The sequence below is a fragment of the Miscanthus floridulus genome, chromosome 7 (assembly GCF_019320115.1).
Source record: "Miscanthus floridulus cultivar M001 chromosome 7, ASM1932011v1, whole genome shotgun sequence".
Lineage (NCBI taxonomy): Eukaryota > Viridiplantae > Streptophyta > Magnoliopsida > Poales > Poaceae > Miscanthus > Miscanthus floridulus.
The window spans coordinates 3,709,706-3,723,735 of NC_089586.1; the positions used below are offsets into that span (position 1 = coordinate 3,709,706).

A 14,030-nucleotide genomic window follows, 5' to 3' on the forward strand; every position below is an offset into this window, starting at 1 on the left:
CTAATTGGTTTGCTGACAGAGTTTAGCAAAGTCTGGTTATTTTAATGGTCCCAGAACCAAATGTGAGCTGTAGCAAAGAGACAAGCAAAAGAAAAAATATAAAAAACCGACAGCAGCAGCGGCATGTGCGAACAAAAACATTGTAGGCTTTTTAGGGGGCTTTTATATTTTTATCATTATTAGGATTGACGCTCATCAAATTATCACTCTTAGTTTGGCACTTACAATTTTACCATATGAGAGAACTTTGAGTTCTTAATTTACCACATTTGCGCATGTGGCACGCCACGCCAGCTCGACACGTTAGCGCCTAGTCAGCATAGGCACGCGAAATGTCATTGCTGTCCCTGACTTGCTCCTCTCTCTCCATCTCTGACAACCGGGTCCTGCAGCTCCCTCTCACTGTCAGGTGGGCCCCACTCGTCAGCTTTGTCTTCCACCGACAGCTCGGCCCCATGCTGCTGCCCAACTGCCTGTTCCGCATGGGCGGCGTCGCCGTGCTGCTGTCCAGTTCCCGCGCCTAGGCCGGGTTCCGGCTCGCCCGCGTGGTGCGCACGCTGACGGGCGCCCAGGACAGCGCGTACCGGTGCGTGTTCCAGGAGGAGGACGGTGAGGGCCACCGTGGGATCAACCTGTCCAAGGACCTGATGACCATCGCGGGCGACGCGCTCAAGGCCAACATCACGGCCATCGGCCCGTTGGTGCTGCCGGCGTCGGAGCAGCTCCTGTTCGCGCTGTCCTTCATCGCGTGGCGCGTGCTGAACCGGCACGTGAAGCCGTACCTCCCCGACTTCCGCACGGCGTTCGAGCACTTCTGCATCCACGTGGGCGGGCGCGCGGTCATCGACGAGCTGCAGCGCAGCCTGGGCCTATCGGACCAGGACGTGGAGGCGTCGCGCATGGCGCTGCACCGGTTCGGCAACACGTCCAGCAGCTCGGTGTGGTACGAGCTGGCGTACATCGAGGCCAAGGGCCGCATGCGCCGCGACGACCGCGTGTGGATGATCGGCTTCGGCTCCGGGTTCAAGTGCAACAGCGCGGCGTGGGAGTGCATCGCATCGCCGTGCACCGCCGAGAGACCCTGGGCGGAGAGCATCAGCCGCTATCCCGTGGACATCCCCGAGGTGCTCAAGCACTAGCCGACGCCTGATCTGTATGGTATCGATCTGAGATCCTTGTGTACGTACACGTAGGTAAGGTAATGAAACCGCGCCTAATCTGTCGCGTCCCGTTCGTTTCCTCTCTCGCGAAGCTCCATCCCCGACAGCTCGGCCCTGGCAGCGCGGCTCTCCATGGCCGCGGGCGAGCCCGACCGTGGCGGAGCGGGCGGCCATGGCCGCGGGCGAGCTCGTCCACCTCCGCTGCTTCATGTTCCTTCGCCGTGGACAGTGCCCGTCTGGGAAAGGCGCGTGCGTGCCTATCGACGGGAGCTTGTCACGGCCGGCTGCCCAGTGCCGCGGGAAGTGGACAGTAGCACGACACCGCCGCCCATGCGGAACAGGCAGTTGGGTAGCAGCATGGGGCCGAGCTGTCGGAGGTGGAAGGCGAAGCTGACGAGTGGGGCCCACCTGGCAGCGAGAGGGAGCTGCAGGACCCTGTTGTCAGAGATGGAGAGAGAGGAGCAAGTCAGGAGCAGCAAGGACATTTCGTGTGCCTATGCTAACTGGGCGCCAACTTGTCGGGCTAGCGTGGCGTGCTATATGCGCAAATATGATAAATTAAGAACTCAAAGTTCTCTCATCTGGTAAAATTATAAGTGCCAAATTAAGAGTGATAATCGGATAAACGTCAACCTTAATAATAGTAAAAATATAAAAGCCCCTTTTTAGCACGCACTGGGCGGATTACCGATGCAATATTGAGAGCCTTTTTTTAATAAAGCGGAGAGCAGTGAGGAATATTGCTATGCTGCCCCTTTTCTTTTAGTACTTTTATTATTATCTTTTTCGTGAGCTTTTAAATCCCATTCTCTCTTTCTGCAAGGAACAGTGCAAATATCTTTGGTTTGCCATGCTCAGTGAGGAATCTTTTTCCTTTTCCATTTATTTAAGCCTTGCAGAGCATCATTCTTCCCCCTCAATCTTGAGTCTGTTACAGCGCATTTTCATCACTGCTTGGCAGTGCTGTCACTCCTTGCAGCTGCAGTGTGCGAGTTCACAGCTCAGTGAGCAGCTCCTGAGGGCCGAGGCTCTCGGAGTATGCTAGAGTAGATCAAACACCTATCTGTTCAATCCTTGGCTCAAAATCAAATCCTTTTCCTGCTATCTTTTTCACCCTTTCAAATCAACCAAGAAAGCTCATCCTGTTTATCCCCACTGCCTGTTTTGGGGGATCGCCTGTTTTGGGGGATATCTTTGGCAGCCTTCTTTATTGCTACTACGCTATCTACACCTTGCCGTCCTCGTCACCCAACTCACACCTGAGGGCTTGCATGCCATCAATGCTCCCCTGACTGAGGTGTTTATCATGTGAGCGTTTGCATTTTGCAATCACAGGAAATCCCCTCTCATGGTCCACTGTAGGTGGAGTTCATTTATTCCCAAAATATTTTGAGCTTTGGCTTTTGGGGCTCTAGTAGTTCACAAATTCTCAAGTTGTTGGGAAAATCTGGCTGGCCTCTTAGAGCCTTTATATAGCCCTTGTCCTTTCCAGCAGAGGTTTCAACTTTTCTTCCCCCCTGAGGTTTCGTGAGCTCAAGAAAAAGATTTCTGAAACTGTTCTTGGAGGTTTGCTCTCGCCGGTTTCCACTATCCCTTCTTTATCTTTCCGGCTCCAAGATCTGAACTTGGGGAGTTCTTGGTGCAGAGCAGAGCAATCCACCCAAATTGCCCCGCGATTTGGAGCTGGAGTAATCCTTCCATGGGTTCCCGGTCCGGCGATGGAGCGGCGGTGGCGGCTGCGGTGTTGGTTTGTTGGCTGGGCTTCTCGGCGGCCGGCGTCGGCGCCATAGGGGCGAACTGGGGCACGCAGGCGAGCCACCCGCTGCCGCCGGAAACGGTGGTGCGGATGCTCAAGGACAATGGGTTCCAGAAGGTCAAGCTGTTCGACGCCGAGGAGGGCACCATGAAAGCCCTCAAGAAGAGCGGGTTGGAGGTGATGGTCGGCATCCCGAACGACATGCTGTCGACGATGGCCACCAGCATGAAGGCCGCAGAGAAGTGGGTAGACACCAACGTCTCCAGCTACCTCAACGACGGCGTCAGCATCAGGTATTTGCTTCTGCGTCAGTGTTGCTTCTGGTTACCGTTGGTGCTGTTCAGCTCACTCATGGTACTGATGCTTGGTAGTGGTAGCTAGTGTTAATTGTACTGTGGAATCTCAGTTTTGATGACGGTGAGCTCTGAGCCTAGAATATTGGGGAAATACGATGATTTTCATGCTACCCTCGTTTTGTCTTGATTGATGGCTAATGATTGAAGCACATGGCTGATTAAATGTTTGACTTGGAAAGTAGTTATGCATCATCATTCTCGACAAGCGGTCGGCATTCTTCGTGGCTCATTTAGTACATTTGTGCGCATGCTGTAGTTTGGACTTTGGACAGGACGGTTGCCGTTTCTGGTTGCGCATGTTGTGCTTTGCACACCTGCTTGGGCGCTTCTGTCGCTGTTTGTATGCGAGAAACGGCTAGCGTATTTGTTCCATCCCCAATTTGGAAGTTTTGCATTTCATTAATCTGTGCACGCACCACCAAATCAATGCCTGCACCATTTTGAAGAATCTACTTTGCTGATAGCTCTGTTGTGCTTGTGAATCATGCTTCTTTGTTATATGGAAATCTGCAATATCTTATAAGTTTTCACCGAGCACTGCAGCTGTAGTGGTGCTTGGCTGCACTAGAAATCATGTGACCATGGCCAGATTTATGAGTTACATTTTGAATAAAGATTTTAGCTGTCGAAGTGCCAATCATTTTTTACTACTAGGTTTCAGATGTTCCTTTTGTGTCTCAGAAAACATAATTTTTGTTTGGAAGGAATGCATTGAAATGAACTTGATCCATGAAGGCACTCAGGAGCATTCAGTGACTTCTCAATATGCTTTAAAGACGTGGACCTTATGCTGGAGGAAATACATCCATTTTGGCTGGTCCAGTTTATTTGTGTTCCTTATTTGAATGGAGCATAGTTGTCCCCACTTGTATAATTTAGTTAGTTTACCTCAGGCCTTTATCGTGTCACTTCTTTATGCCTCTTATTTCTTTTCCCACTGTATTGTGTGAAATGCTTGATAGGTGGATGGCCTATCCACATGGTACTACTATAGAAGTTGGAAGGTTCAGTTTTCAAAGAAATTTTGAACACCATGTCTAGTTATAGAAGGAAAACTCTTTTTTAAATGAACGTAGTTGATTTTTAACGTCAAGAGTATGTCTAACCATCTGTACCTCAATTTGCGTAGCAAATTAATCCTAACTAGATATTTTTGTTGCCCTTCTCTATATTTATTTATAAATTATTGCTCGCACTTGCATCCACCATTTGACTACCAAACTGCCAGTGCCTTTTAAAATACATAGACCACTAAAGCTAAATGCCTTGTGCCTTGAAAATTTTCTACGCATCTAACACCAGCTCATCGTATACTAATGCAAAGCTTTATTTTCTTAATCACTAAAACAGTAAGCAGAACATGTAACAGCCGCAATGGTCACTTCCTTATTTCTTACCTTCCGTGACTGATAGCTTATCAATTCATTGATACTCTTTTCCAGCAGTTACAGAGAACAGACACGTACCAAGCTTTCATATCTTGTATTTTGAGCCTCCATATACACACGTTGTTCCGGAAATGCTGTTTTAACACTTCTGTTGCATGAAGTTCTGCCATGATTGTTAAGTACTCTGTTGCAATTTTACGTAACGCAGTACCAGTCAAACTTTCGTTTAATCGGAATAAGGCATCTTTAATTTTACCTCTAATGTTCACTGCCTGCTTTATGAGTTGTGGGAATATGCATCAGCATGCCATTTGAGCAACTTGCATGCACGGCATGACACTTCCATTTGCACGTCATGCAGTAAATGAAATATGAATATTCAAGATAGTACTTTGCTTCATGTTCTGAATCTCACAGACAACTTCATTGTTTGTTGTGCCAGTGGTGTGTTGTTGATGTTAACTCAGTCAACCATCTGCATGATGCTGTGGCCTCACCTCTTTATTTGCCCTATTGCATTGTTAGGTATGTTGCAGTTGGGAATGAACCTTTCTTGGAGACATACAATGGAAGCTTTCTGCAAACAACTTTTCCTGCCATCAGAAACATACAAGGTGCACTTATAAAAGCCGGTTTGGGCAATCAAGTCAAAGTCACATGCCCTCTCAACGCTGATGTCTATACCTCGTCAACCTCCAAGCCTTCTGATGGGGACTTCCGGACAGATATTCATGATCTGATGCTCACTATAGTAAAATTTCTGAGCGACAATGGTGGAGCTTTCACTGTCAACATTTACCCTTTCATAAGCCTCTACATTGATCCAAACTTCCCTGTGGACTATGCCTTCTTTGAGGGAGCCTCATCGCCCATCGTTGATGGCTCCTTCACTTATACTAACATGTTCGACGCGAACCATGACACACTTATATGGGCTCTGAAAAAGAATGGTTTTGAAAACCTCCCAGTCATTGTCGGGGAGATTGGATGGCCGACTGACGGGGACAGGAACGCCAATGCTCAGCTGGCTCAGCGCTTCAACCAAGGCTTCATGAGCCATATTGCTTCTGGGCGAGGAACACCGATGCGGCCTGGACCTGTTGATGCTTACTTGTTCAGTCTAATCGATGAGGACGAGAAGAGCATACAGCCAGGAAATTTTGAGCGGCACTGGGGGATCTTTACTTATGATGGCTTGCCAAAGTACCAGCTGAATGTCGGGACATCAAATTCAGGCGGTCTTGTGAGAGCAAGGGGTGTGAAGTACCTTGAAAAGAAGTGGTGTGTACTGAAGCCTTCTGTGAGCCTCAACGACCCAAAGCTTGCAGACAACGTGGGTTATGCATGTTCCATGGCAGAATGCACCAGCCTTGGCTACAAGACATCATGTGGGATGCTGGACACCCGCGGCAACATTTCATATGCATTCAACAACTACTTCCAGAAGAATGACCAAGATGATGTGGCCTGTGGGTTTCAGAACCTCGCGACGACCACAGGCCAAGACCCCAGCACTGGGACATGCAGGTTCGGGATCATGATCGAGGTTGACTCCGCCTTCTCATGGAGGCTGCAGGGGCATGGAAACAACCTCCTCTTGATCCTCCTGCTTGTGCTTCTCCAGCTATTCCTGTCCTTCTCTTAGATGCAGGTTTCGTGAGAGATGACAATGAGAGCATAAACGATCTGACAGCTTGAGGATATTAGATGTATGTTGTCAGTATCATTCATTTAGAAACTCTTTCCTAGATAACCCTTTTTCTTCTCTTTGGCAAGGAAATCGCACACTGCGGTTTCGGGCATGCTTGATTATTGTTAGGGTTAGCTTTGATTCATCAGTTCCGTTGTGGTAGCAATGAATGATGCATTGAGCCATCCACTGGCTAGCAGGGTGTGGGCATTGCTATTGAACCTCTGCAACTTCGGTGAGTTCAGGTTTCTCAGCAGCATATTTGTGATCCATCTTCCACATTATGCTGTCATAATCTTCAGAAGCTTTCATGACCAGAAAAGAGTTTGGTTCTGCTTCAGCATGGAATCAACATGGAGGGCAATTCTGTTCAGCGCTTCACACATGTTTTCACATGCATTCTTGTTGGGTGAAGTGTGATGTGGTCACTCAAATGGGCAAGGGGGCCACCAAGCACCGCCAGGTCAGAGACAGATTCAGTCTTTCAGATCTGGGCCTTTGGGGTGGTACTGCACCTTGAATGACCAGGAACAGGAAAACACCCAGGAGGCTGTTCGCTTGGTCGTAAACGATCGTAAATTTCTAGCCAGAACAATATTTTTCTTTCACACTAAACCAGCCAGCAGTAATAATCTACGATCGTATACGATCGTTTCAGTCCCGGCCGAACGGGCCGTAGATATTTCATGGTGTCCAGGTTACAGGTCGCAGCCCTTTGCTGAACCATTAATTAAGGGCCTGTTTAGTTTCTTAGACTGAATTTTAGTCCATGTCTCATCGGATGTTTGGACATATGCATGGAGTATTAAATATAGACTAAAAAAATAACTAATTATACAGATTATGATTAATTTGCGAGACGAAACTTTTAAGTCTAATTAGTCCATGATTTGACAATATGGTGCTACAGTAAATATATGCTAATGATGGGTTAATTAGGCTTAATAAATTTGTCTCATAAATTAGTCTCTATCTGTGTAATTAGTTTTATAATTAACTCATGTTTAGTTTTCCTAATTAGCATCCGAATATCCGATGTGACATGAATTAAAATTTAATCCGTAGAACCAAACATCTCATAATAATAAAAATGCAGGCCGGGAGCATCTCGTACTCCGAGAAGTCAATTTGCAGTACACATTACATGCGCAAGTGGCCTCATGGCACCAACATTCGCTGGCTGGGGCGGGCGGGCTGGCTGGGCTGGCCAGCCCCCTCACATGGATACGGTTCCAACGAACCAGTCTGCTCATGCCTACGATCCCACGATATCTCCCACATGTTATTCTCCTTGATTGAATATTGTCTGTCATGTGATAGAGGAATCATGGTAAAATAGGAAGTAAAAAATTATTGTGCTATCTATATACACAATGCATGTTTGCATGCACCAGCATACATGGCAACGACCAAAAGGAAAGAGAATTAACACATAATTCAAATTGGCCAACCTCTTTTGGTGCGACTTTTTTTTGGTCGCTCCTCCCTTCCGGCCGTGCAATACCCCGCGCGATAGAAAAAAAACTGTCATCCCTGCGATCCCCGCTTGCTTTGAAAGAAACAAATCGATCACCTGAGGTCACATGCATGGAAGAAAACAATAATCATGCATGGAAAGAAATAATAATCATCCATAGAAACAATAATCATGCTTGGTAAAAGAATTGTTGGGGCAGTACAAAAGGCACAATCCAAATTATTCTATGGATTAATTAAACTTCAGTTAAATTTTTAGCAGATGCAGAGATAGTAAAATGAGAGTTTCTGTCTAATATTTTGGGGCTCTCTACTATCACTTAGAAAAAAATTATGTTGTCTCATAAGACAAAAATATATTCTATGATAAAAAAAACTATGCATGTGCACATTCAATACTTAGGTGTACTGCATGATGGAGTTAACATGTCGGTTACAACAATTCATATGGTATTGTTCATAATTTGAACGGTATTAAATTTAGGCTAGGTGCATAGTAGGCCACCTAGCTTTATTCTTGCAACTTCTATCTCTTTATGTGTTAGTCTTTGCCAATGGTATAATTGGTTCGCAAAGCTCAAGCAAGACAATTGGCAAAGATCAAGCAAGACGATTCAATGAGGTTGGTCCTTAATTTTAGTGTTTGCAGCATGCAGACCTAAAATTAAAAAGTGGCTACTCCTTGAGAACATCAGCGGTGCCAAATAAAAGATGTGCAGGTTATACATGGTGAGACTGGTAACCCTTCTGTAATTTCCTAAACGAATATTTTGGAGAGCGCGGCGTCGCAGGCTCACAAACTCTACTGTATAAACTTTTTTCGTGATATGGCTAAGATGATATTTTATATCAGCAGAAAGAATTCTTCGATATCCATTTCTTTCATTGTAACCCATTTATCTGGACAATGTTTGAGGTGAGGGCACGGTTAGAGTTTTTAGTAGCTTTGCGATTCGCTTGTCTGAATTCTGGAGGAATCTGAATGGTTTGGAGGAATACTGGATGAATTTGTGAGAGAAAAACAATATTCCGGATGAAAAAAATAAGCGGATCAAACAGGGTTTAAGGGCACGCGAACGAGGCCAAATTGATTACAATCAAAGAAATGGATATCGAAGATTTCTTCCTGCCAATATAAAACATTATCTTAGCCGCATCACAGAAAGGTCTATAAAGTAGAGTTTGTGAGCCTGCAACTCCACGCACTCCATGACTGTGTTAAATTCATAAACTTTGCTTTTTTAGATTAAATGTCACTTTAACGTTGGTATTTAATTTTTATAGTATTGTTATCTTATCATACGATCCGTACGTTTTTAGTAGGGGCTATTGCGTTCTTGCCCCTATTTTGAACCTCAATTGTGATTTTACCCCCATTTTCTTCCACTTTGTGTTTTTACCCCTGCTTTTCCAAAACGAAGGCTCCGTTTACCCCTACTCCGTGAACAGCAGGTAACGGTGTTAAAAAAGTTAACAGATGACAACTTTGCCTTTCCGAATATTGCGTTTTTGCCCCTATTTCAAACCACAATTGTGATTTTACCCCCACTTTCTTCCACTTTGTGTTTTTACCCCTACTTTTCCAAAACGAAGGCTCCATTTACCCCAATTCTTAACTCAGTTATCTACATCCGGATCAAAGCAACTAAAAATTAACAAAAGGCCTGTGAAAATACAAACTTACCCCTTATCTCTCGGTCGTCTCTCTCAGGGTCGTCCCTCTCAACGCTAGCAGGCAGCGGGCGGCTGGGTGCGGCGGCGGAAGGGCAGCGTCGGGCCGTCGGGCGGGCGCGACGAGCGGGCGCGTGCGGCCAGGCGGAGGAAGCGGCGTGGGCGCATGCGACTTAGCCTGACATGGGCGCGCAGCCAGGCACGCGGCTCTACTTGGCGCGGGCGCGCGCAGCCAGGCACGTGGCTCTGCTTGGCGTAGGCGCGCGCGGCTTGGCCGACGTCACGGGCGCACGTCTCGTGAAAGCAGCCGACCATGGGTGCGACCAAGCAGCATGGTCGACTGCTTCCACGAGACGCTCGCCCGCGCCAAGCAGAGCCGCGTGCCTAGCTACGTGTGCCCGCGCCAAGCAGAGCCGCGTGCCTAGCTACGCGCCCATGTTAGGCTAAGCCGCGCGTGCCCGCACCGCTTCCTCCACCTGGCCGCACGCGCCCGCTCGACGGCCCGACGCTGCCCTTTCGCCGCCACCGCCGCCGCACCCAGCCGCCCGTTACCTGCTAGCGTTGAGAGGGACGACCCTGAGAGAGACGACCGAGAGATAAGGGGTAAGTTTGTCTTTTACAGGCCTTTTGTTAATTTTTAGTTGCTTTGATCCGGATGTAGATAACTGAGTTAAGAATTGGGGTAAACGGAGCCTTCGTTTTGGAAAAGTAGGGGTAAAAACACAAAGTGCAAGAAAGTAGGGGTAAAATCACAATTGTGGTTTGAAATAGGGGCAAAAACGCAATATTCGGAAGGGCAAACTTGTCATCTGTTAACTTTTTTAACACCGTTACCTGCTGTTCACGGAGTAGGGGTAAACGGAACCTTCATTTTGGAAAAGCAGGGGTAAAAACACAAAGTGGAAGAAAATGGGGGTAAAATCACAATTGGGATTCAAACTAGGGGCAAGAACGCAATAGCCCCTTTTTAGTATAAATTGTTAGTTATCCCGTAGCAACGTATAGACACGCTACCTAGTTATAATAACAAAGTATTGAAATGAAGCTGTCAAACTGAACCGGTTGTTCACCTGGTCCTAAATGTGCGTTTCCCGATAAACATCTTTGACTAAATATATATTAAAAATATTAATATTTATGAATTATTGGATAGATATTTGAATTTAGTTTTTTAATAAATTTATTTAGAGATAGAAATATTACATATATTTTAATATAAATCGAGTCAAAGTTATCGACACGTAAATCATGACACCAAACATTTAACGAGAGAGGGAGGAGATCAGCCGTAGCTTAGCCGTACAAAGCCCTGCAATTTGTTCAGCTGTGTGATGGAGACGAAGACAAAGACAAGGGGGCTTCGCTGGTTGGTGGTTGCTGTCGTTTCGGAATCCGGATTTATTAGGAGACCGTCACCCATGTGGCTGTCCCGGAGTTTATACGTTCTGTTTCCCGGTCGTTTTCGACAACGGCGGCTTCTCCTGCTCGCATGTGTGTGTGTTTGTCCGATGGGCGATGGCGACGCGCCGAGTTCTTTTTTCGATCCAGACCTGCGCAGCGGACAGATGGAGACGCGTCAAATTCGATCCAAATTCGTGCAGAGGCGTCCGGCCAATTCAAGAGCAAGCACACGAACACGAAGGTCAGTTCGATACTTCGATCTAGACCTGTACTGAAGTCACACACAACAGCACATAGCAAAGGCTGCAACTACACTACTACTGCTTGTTGCCCGGCCGGCGGCAGCAGAAGTTGTGGCGGCACGGCGGCTGCTCAGCAAGTGCAACGCCGACCAGGAGCACACAAAGGAAGAAGCGGCCTGTTCGGCAGCCCTGAATCGGTTGTCTGGAGCTGAGGCTGGACCAGTCAGCCCAGCCAGCCAATTCCAGCCGTCAGCCATTCCCAGCAGGTTTAAAATGGCTGATTTCATAATTTTAAATTCAAACTGATTATTGACGTCAATAACAAGTGGTTTTCATATAATGGCGTCAAACCACAATGCGCATAAGGTTGTTTACAACACATTTACAATCTGCAATTCACAGTTAAACAAATTACAGGTGCACATACCCTTATACAGTCAACAACTGCAAATACCTAACAGTTACATCCTAACACTTACAATTACCTAACAGTTGAATTACCTAACATAGCACAACTGCAATCCGGAATTGTTTACAAAACATAAGGTTGACATTACATCCTTATACATGCAACAACAAATCAGCCTTGTTCATCCTACTAACAGTTAGACAACCTTCAGAACTTCATACATTCAACCAATAATTCACAGTCCATTTGTTCCATCCATACAACACAAAGATCATACACTACAAATACCACAGTAGGCATATATGCCGCACAAACATTGTGGCCTTTATGATCCCACTAACCAAAATGCACACATACCTACAACCTGCAGGTGCACATACACCGCCCGCCTTCGAGCTGCTCCTGCGATCAGTACCCATTGTCACCCATAAACAAATCCGTAACGATCTAATTCAAATTGAATTACTAAAGTAGCCGCGTTATCTCAACTTTCCTAAATCAGATACCACTCCACACAACCGTAGATATCAACTCCCTAACTGCAGAGGTCTGGGTTCCCCGATTTAGCTCAACAAATCAGTGTTTCTAATTTATATATAAAAAAACAGCAAAGCACAGAATCTATAAAAGTGCCCGAAAGCATGGACATGAAAGAATGAACCATGTTTACTGTAATAATTTAAAAACTAACTGAAACAACATAATCTATTTATAGGTAAAATGGGAAAACTATAATACCAGCAGAAATTTTTACAAGAACCATTGTTACCACTCACCAGCAAAAGGAAAGCAGATCAACATATTGCAAGCTCAATTCATAAATCAAGCAAACTAGCCAAGAAAATAATGGCATGCATTCTATACATGTAAACTTTGCAAGCAATAATAATTGCAAATTTATACTGTGGAAATACTTGCAAACTAAAGCATTGTATGTTGGTAAGCAAATTGCCCCACAGAAAAGTATATACAAATATCAAGGTAATTATCCTCGGTGTCGGTGCGAAAAGTGATCAACAAGTAAATATTTGTAGTTTTACCGTGCGTTGTGATCGGATATGGCCTAGCACTCAATGACACAGAATTTATACTGGTTCAGGCAACGTGCCCTACGTCCAGTTTTAGTCGGTCGGTGACTTTATTCCTGAGCCCAGGTGCTCGAAGTTTGCTGTGGAGTTACAAACGAGTAGGAATAAGAAGAGGGTGCTAAAGGCCCGGTCGAACTCTAAACCGAAGGGTCGAGAGTGACGGGGGCTCTAACGTGCGCTAAGTGTTGGAGCGTATGCTCTGTGTAGCTTTAGAGTTCTAGAGCTATTGAGCTATTTGAGTTCTCTTTTTTGAGGAGAGCCAGAGAACCTCCTCTCGAGAGGAGAGAGCGCATCCCCTTTTCTACTTGAAGGGGATGGCCTTACAAGTCAGAGAAAGAGAGAATGGATACGTGTGCTACATAGTCTTGTTGCCCACACTGTCGGGTACGAGACGGTCGTCGGCGCCCACAATACTATTTATGTCACACGCATGTGGCAGGCTCTACCGTGTTCGCCTGGTACGGCAAATGTCGGCACCTACAATACTGTTTGTACTCTGACATGCCTGGAAGGTTGCATAGTGCTCGTCTGGCATGGCCTGATGGCACCGTCCTGAAGGTGCACAGGGCATGGTAGAGTACGATCATCGGTATTGCAGTTGACTTGAGCGCCTTTCCTTATCTGCTCTGCCTGATCCATGGGCCCTCACCGAGTGGGCTTCCCCGGTCGATCGTCCCTAGTTGGTCCCAACCGCGTTGGTCGGGGAAGAAACCGTGAGCAGAGGTCCGGCGTATCCCTGGTCGGAAAAGGAGGTCGGAGTCGGACCTCGCCCCCACCTTGGCCAGGGCTTCTGGTCGGGGACCGGATCATTGTCCCGGCCTATCATTATGTATATGGGCCGGCCTGGGAGGCGAGTGTTGTTGCTACGCCATCTACTGGGCTGAGTTTTTGTAAGGAAGTGGGTCCATTGGGGACCCCAAGTTTATGAACCCGATAGAAGCCCCCAAGCCCTTTTGGGACTTTGGTGAAGTCGTGAAGGGTCTGTTTATACTCGTTTTGCGAGCACACCCGGTGGATGTAAGATTGTGGGTTGTCGTTGGATGAGACGGGGAGCGCCAACCCAAGTGTCGGGCACAACCGAGGGGTTGGTCTAGTTTCGTGCGTTACCCCATCCACGGTTTCCGCAACCGGAGGGGTTGAGCTAACATCGATTGCCTTGATAGCTCGAGCGACGCGCTCGACGAGCTTAATAACGGGCACGTCCGAGTGGAATCCGGATCCATCATTCGTAACGGGGTCGGCATAGCCCTCATGTGGCATTGCACTGCTCCTTAACCTGCCTCTTAGTAGATGCCTGAGCCATTCCAGAGACCGACTTAGGTGGCCCATTGGCCTCCCCTCAATAGAGATTCTGTGGCATGGCTCGAGGTCAGGATCAAACAAGGAGGTTGAG

General features: G+C 46.8%; 1 protein-coding gene and 1 pseudogene across 3 annotated transcripts; both read left to right on the forward strand.

Annotated features, from left to right (window-relative positions):
- The first annotated feature begins 455 nt into the window (after positions 1 to 455).
- On the forward strand, positions 456 to 1,139 carry LOC136462375 (3-ketoacyl-CoA synthase 5-like; annotated as a pseudogene).
- Positions 1,140 to 2,128: 989 nt separating this feature from the next.
- Positions 2,129 to 6,728, forward strand: LOC136462376 (glucan endo-1,3-beta-glucosidase 6-like). Of its 3 annotated transcripts, none has more exons than XM_066461482.1 (3): positions 2,129 to 2,726; positions 2,811 to 3,209; positions 5,186 to 6,728. In XM_066461482.1, exons 2-3 carry the CDS (start codon positions 2,860 to 2,862, stop codon positions 6,303 to 6,305), a joined length of 1,470 nt encoding a protein of 489 aa, XP_066317579.1. In that variant the 5' UTR covers positions 2,129 to 2,726; positions 2,811 to 2,859; the 3' UTR covers positions 6,306 to 6,728. The 3 variants fall into 3 exon arrangements, with proteins under 3 accessions (XP_066317579.1, XP_066317578.1, XP_066317577.1); XM_066461481.1 differs by having other exon boundaries at positions 2,806 to 3,209; positions 5,186 to 6,727; XM_066461480.1 differs by having other exon boundaries at positions 2,129 to 3,209.
- The last annotated feature ends 7,302 nt before the right edge of the window (positions 6,729 to 14,030 follow it).

What these genes read in the sequence shown, in the direction of transcription:
- LOC136462376 (XM_066461480.1), top strand. Translation starts at nt 2,860, where the DNA reads ATGGGTTCCCGGTCCGGCGATGGAGCGGCGGTGGCGGCTGCGGTGTTG. An exon ending in AACGACGGCGTCAGCATCAG is followed by an intron (nt 3,210 to 5,185) that starts GTATTTGCTTCT and finishes TTGCATTGTTAG; the next exon opens with GTATGTTGCAGTTGGGAATG.